Here is a 6,509-nt window from a genome sequence, read left to right as displayed (position 1 = left end):
GGGATGTGAAGGGTAAACCAAAGGAGGAGGCTGCAATGCTTGGTAAGAAATGTACGCATTATCCTGCCCATGTAATTGTAACCCCTCTGTACAGCATGTTCACAAATAAAATAAAAAAATAAATATCTATAATGTTTTATAAAATAGGAAATTGTTGATTCAGAAGTTCCAGTGGTGTGTCTAGAGAATCTATATTTTTAAATTCTGTTAATGGTTATGATACATAATAGAGCTTAAAAATCATCCTGTCTCATAGTGTGGATTTTGCTACTGAAGAGGAAAAAATATCAACACATACCTAACAATTAAAAGACCAAAAAAGGTCAGATAAAACAAATATCATGTGCTCCCTCCATCCTCTATTCTTTTTCTCTGTTCCTAGAGGTAATAAGATAAAAAAAAAACCCTGATTTTGCTGTTCCAATGTATACTGTATATCTTCTATATCATACATACCATAGTAATAGAAGAAGGAGCATTATCTATGGGCATAGATGCAAGCATGTGGACAGATAGGTTAGAATGTTCTTTAGGTTGCTTCTGTTTTCTCAGTGAAAGAAAAAACAAGGGTACCAGGGAAGACCTAGGGCAGAAGAACAATTGGAGGTGTAAAAGAGATAAGACATTATAGTCACTTAAAAGCATGCTGCAGTACTCAAAGCCTGTCTCTTCTACTTGATATTGACAAATTACTCTTCAGAGTAACTGTACCTGTATATATTCTTGTAAGCAGTTGATGCCCCAATCAATACCTGGTATTCATCAATACCTGGTATCATTTCAAAGGAATTGTCAGTTTGGTAGTTTTAATTTTTTGATTATTAAAGAGTGAATTTATTTGTAATTTAGTCCATATAATTTTAATTTAGTTAATATAATTCTATATATTCTATTCACACCTTTTGCTCATTTTTTTCAAATGCCTTTTTCTGGTTGATATAATTTCTCTTGATGCAATTTGGATAATATGTCGGTGTTTACATTAAGACTGTACAAATATTTTCACTGTTGAGTCTATGAACATTGCTCCTTTCTTGTAAGATCATGTGTTTCTCCTAGTTAATGATTTCCTTGTTTTTCCAAATGCTCCGTGTTTGCTATCCTATCAGAAGTTAATATCCACTCATTAAAAAAGTTCCTGTTCTTTTTTCTTTCTCATTCCTGTGTTTGGGGGGGGGGGAGGTTTGTCCCAGAAGTCTTTACTCCAAACCACCTATCCTCTGGTTCTATTGTCTTGGTTTCTTTCTGAATGCCCGAATTTCTAGCCTTTGGATTTTCTTTGCCTAGCATCCTGAATAGGATTTCCTGTTTTCCAAATCACTTGTCTTCTCCCATGGTATGGTTGATATTTATCTTTCAGTCGTTTTCCCCAAATGGGGTATATTTGAATCCTTGCATGATTTTTAATTGATCTCACTAGGTTTAGAATTTTAGATAGAAAATAATTTCTAGCTTTAAAGAGTCTGCTTGGTTGCCTTCTAGTTTATCTTTTAGAAAAATTCAATTGCTACTCCTTTTTCCAAACTCTTTGCATATAACCTGCCAGCACCCCCAGCCATGCTTTTGAGCTTGAGGTTTCACAACAATGGATTATTTGTCATTCACTATGCTTGGCCTTCTGTAAACCACTCTGGAGATTCTGGGAACACACACACACACACACACACACACACACACACACACATTCATACACATTTAGTGGTCCTGGGATTTGAACTCAGGGTCTTGTGTTTGCTAGGTAAGTGGTCTATCACCTAAACCATGCCCACAGCCTGATCCTGTAAAATTTTTTATTTTGCATTATCTCTCAGTTCATTATTTCTAAGTGCTACTTCTAAATGTATACTTGGATTTGGCTTCAGATGAAGAGCAGATTCATTTTTATGCCTTTATGCCTTTAACATGCTATCCTTCCTAGGATGTATTTCCTCTTTCATGCCTTCTCCTATCCTAGTGAATCCCTACTCACTCTTCAAAACCCATTTCTAACATCAGTCCCTCCATGATACCTGCCAAGGTAAAAAAAAATTTTTTTGGTAGTACTAGGGTTTGAATTTAGGATTTTCTTTTGCTAAGGCAGGTCTTCTATCACTTGAGCCACAACCCATCTATGTCCTTTTTTGATTTTTCAGGTAGCAAAGTTTTTTAAAATTTTTGCTGTGGGCTGGTCTTGGATGATGATGCTCCTACCTACACTGTACCTCATAGCTAGGGCTATAAACACTCACCACCATGCTTGGCTTCTTATCATGTGGGGGTCTTCCTAATTTTGTGTCTGGGCTGTGTTAGTGTTATGATCCTTCCATTCTCTGCTTCCTGAATAGCTGGGACTGCAGGTGTGAGCCACTGTGTCCAGCTAAGAAATCTTTTATGTCACTATGCCCACAGTCTACCATGGCGCTTGTAATGTCACTCCATAAAAGTTGGCCATATTTGCTTCCTCCACTTACCAGAAACTTCTTAGGATCAGGATGTTTATTCACTCTGTACTTACTGTTTGACATCATATAATGCCCTAAGTAGATGAATAAATTCAACATGAAAAAAAGATTGTGCAAAATAGATACTCTCATCTGAGGTTTCAGATGGGCATTCTTTATTGAATAAGTACTACCTGAGCCTTTATTATGGACCAGGTTCACTAAGACTGAAGGAGAGGAGCTGGGAATGTGGCTTAGTGGTAGAGTGTTGCCTAGCATGTATGAAGCCCTGGGTTTAATTCCTCAGTACCACATAAACAAAAAAAAGCCAGAAGTGGTGCTGTGGTAGAGTGCTAGCTCTGAGCAAAAGAAGCTCAGGGACAGTGCCCAGGCCCTGTGGTCAAGCCCCAGGACTGGCAAAAAAAGAAAAAAAGAAAGACCAAAGGAGATTCAAAGAGGAAAGAGATTCTTTCTTTTGAAACTCTCTATGTAATGGAGATTGTAATATAATTTGTAGACAAATGATATACAATTCACATTCCATAGTTCAGTAGTATAACACCTGTCTGAGATTGAGCCCCAGAATCACAAAAGAATCAAAGAACAAAAAATGTGCTCCTGAGATTTTAGCACATACACAGTGTCATTCAACTATTACTACTTTATAAAGAACATTTGCTATCTGTATGAAGTTCTGTACATACATTAGTCCCAAAAGCAGGGCAGAGGGAATCTCTCCCAGAGAGGAAACACATTCCAGGGAAAAAAGCCGAGTTCCATGATGGCCCAGCATCTGGAAATTATGAAAAGTGAAGGGTTTGGGTGGTGGCTCATCTCTAAAATCCTAGCTGTTCAGGAGGCTAAGATTTGAGGATTGTGATTCAAAGTCACCTTAGACAGGAAAGTCCTGTTAACCACCAGAAAGCTGGAAGCAGAGTTGTGGCTCAAGTGGCAGAATGCCATCCTGGAGCAAAAAAGCTCAAGGTCACTGTCCAGGCCCTGAATTTAAGCCCCAGGACTGGTACAAAAAAAGATGTAGGGATAGTGGAGGTGTTGAAATCATCATCTCAAAATTACTTCACTGCTGGTTTTGCCCCAACCTTCCAGTAAATAGGCTTTTTTATTTTCTTATCCAACTGCTCAGATTATGTATAAACACTGTCTGTATTGACATCCATCAAGTTCAGCAAGAATCATTTCTTGAAGATTTTGTAGATCCAAGAAGTTAAGGCCACTATAGCAACACCATTAAGGTACTCTGACAATGAACAGACGTACTTCGGTTATGAAAAGCCAAGATGAAGATTTAATAAATTCATGGACTCTCAAAATAAAATACTTTATTTTTAAAATTTATTGTATTCTAAGGGTGATACCAGACAGGTTATACAGTTATATAAGTAAGGTAATAGATACATTTCTTGTTACCCCCTCCCTTGTTTTCTTCTACTTTCCCTCCCCTTCTACTCCCCCAAGTTTTAACGTTCAAAGATGAAAGATTTTCTAGGTGAATTTTCTGCTCATGAAGAAGTTCTGCTTTCTTGGACTTCAGTTTTCCAGCTTATATATACTTCAGAAGTCTGGTCCCACCTACCTTATCACCATGCGGTTCTATACCTTTGAAACTTTTCAAAAGACATGCTTTAAAAATTATTATTTTACATATTACTACTAGAACGTCGACCACATCTCTAGCTTTAAATATTCAAAACTTTTGGCTCCATTAGGTTTCAACTGAATCCAGATCATTGAAGAATTCTAAATGGGAGAGCTGAGGTGGGCAAACTTCAGACAAAGAAGGTAGAAAGTACGTTTTGTCAGGCACAAGCAATGGCAAACCTTTGGTTTCCTGATTTTTCACTTTGGGTCTGTCCATACTGTCTTCCCTCAGTAAAGAACTGTACCTTAGGGTGCAATTCTGAACCATTAGATGAAGAACTGGAGGGTTCTGCAAATCAGAGGTTTGGAGAAATTGTTCACCCACGTTCAACATTCAACCTTCACTTCTGCATCAACACTACTTACAAAATGTCAGATCAGAAAGCACCGAATACTTTTTCCAGAAGAAAAAGTTTGAAAACAACCTTCTTAACAGAGAAAGAAAACTCTTCCAGAAGTCACTTCTGCTAAGAATACTTAAACTCATGTTTAAAAACTAACGGTCTTATAATAGGATCAAGTTAATTGTAATGTCTGAAAATATTATACAACTTAAGTCTCACTGGCTTTCAGACATGAATGAGACCACCTATCTCTGTCACTCTCGTTTCTCTTTTATAATATGTAGCTTTTACTGTAAATAAGGAAGCAAACCTGCCTATTTACATCCTATCACATAACGGAGACCATACTGAATGGGGGGGGGACATGTGTGCAAATAACCAGAAGACGGTCGGCTCCTATTATGCTGTGGCTTCATTTGTGATTTTTTTCCCTCCACATTTTAGTAAGGGAACATCCATAACTAGTTGATCTAGTACTTTTGGGAACGGTGGCAAAGTTCATTTCCAACTCCAGGCGCAGTAAAATCTAATTCATTTTCCGGAGAGAAGGAAGTATGAGAACGATTCTGACAAAAGCCAGAATCAAAATAACTGCCAATGTCTAGATGAACATGGACTGGTGATTCCTCCCCCCCCACCACTAATTTTTTAAGCCTCAAAAAAAGTATTTTAAAACTCCTAGGTAAGTTTCTGGGGCAAAGAACGAAACCGTCCTTCAGTGTGGGTCCCACAGCGCTTCAACTGTGTTTCATGCAGCCCTCCCAAGAACTCCCCAAGGGTGGGTTACTAGCTCTCCTCTTTAGAGATGAAACAGGCTGGTGGATGCTGGAATGTCCCAGGCTATGCCTCAGGAGCAGAGGAAGCCGGTCTGAATCCCGGGGAGACAGGCTACCCACTTGAAGGATGATCAACAGGCAGCATTTGAAAAAGATATATATAATGCAACAAGCTACGTTCAATCTGCCTCGGGAACAGGAAAACTACAAGACTTCATAACTCAGCCAGTTCACCCGAACTCACTCCATCCCAGCAACAACGTCCCATCGCCGCCTCTTCCCCTCCACTCCGCCCCCTTCAGTGTAGCATCAAGTCTTTAAAGCCCTCAGCTGTGCGGAGCTGGGGAGGATGAGCTCCTTTACCTCTAGATCCTGCCATTTTCCTCTTTCCGTAGCCTTTTAGTGTCTGGCTGCGACAATGACTCTAACCACCAGGCTTCCCTCCCCAGACCTTGCAGTCCGGGGGTGTCCAGTGTGTGTCCAGCCTGGCGTAACAGATTCCTCTCCCGGCCGAGGGGCTTGGACGGCTCTCAGTGCAACCACGCTGCTCCTTCCGTCGGTCACGCCGTTTCCTCCGCTGGGAAGGGCTCCTTTCCTCTCCCGGCCCACTTCAAGGCTCAACGAACTCCCACACAGCCCGTACGCCCTCGCTTCCCGCACCCGCGCCACCCTACCCTGTCCCCGGCCCTGGGAATGAACCTGGTGGCCGAGCCTGGTAGCGCGCATCCGTTCCCCGGGCCGCCGACCCGCCCGCTCCGCACCCGCGGTCACCTGGCTGGGCGGGGGGGAGGGAGTGCGCCCGGGAAGCCTCCACACTCCCCAGAATGGAGCAGCCGCCCACTTCAGCCCGGGGTCCCGAGCGCGCGGGGTCCTGGCGGAGAAGAGCGTGATTTCTCCGGCCTTCTCCGCTTCCACTTACGGGGCGGGAAACTGAGGCCCAGGGTCAAGAGCAACTCCCCCGGGGTTGCGGGGGGGGGAGGGGGGTGCGGGGAAGGGCTGTCCCCGAAGGACTCGCGTGGTTCTGAGTGTCCAATTCTGGTTCCGTCCTTTGACCACGCGCCGCCGTCCGCGCTCGGGGAGGAGCCGCGCGGGGAGCGGGTCTCGGGACGAGCGCACCGCCCGGGCACGCGCAGCGAGCGAGTCTCCGCCAACTCGCCTCCAAAGTTGTCTCCCAGCCTGCCCCCGCCGCTCACCTCCCCAACACACCTTCCCGCGGGCGCGGGCCGCGCGCACCACATCCGGTCCACCTGGCGCACACCCCTCCCCACGCCCGCTCGCGGCCCCTCTCCCTCCCACGCCGCCCGCGCCTC

At 43.3% G+C, this 6,509-nt stretch overlaps 1 protein-coding gene across 1 annotated transcript in view; it reads left to right on the top strand.

The window, feature by feature from the left end:
- The window catches only part of LOC105999681, a 46,020-nt gene that overhangs the window by 35,606 nt on the left and 3,905 nt on the right, over positions 1-6,509 (top strand). The window contains 2 exon segments of the mRNA XM_013034765.1: positions 4,312-4,450; positions 5,595-6,478. Coding sequence (XP_012890219.1) covers positions 4,312-4,450; positions 5,595-6,478 — 1,023 coding nt within the window.

Source organism: Dipodomys ordii, unplaced genomic scaffold, assembly GCF_000151885.1.
Source record: "Dipodomys ordii isolate 6190 unplaced genomic scaffold, Dord_2.0 Scaffold196, whole genome shotgun sequence".
Classification (NCBI taxonomy): Eukaryota; Metazoa; Chordata; class Mammalia; order Rodentia; family Heteromyidae; genus Dipodomys; species Dipodomys ordii.
This window is presented reverse-complemented; position numbering and strand designations above follow the sequence as displayed.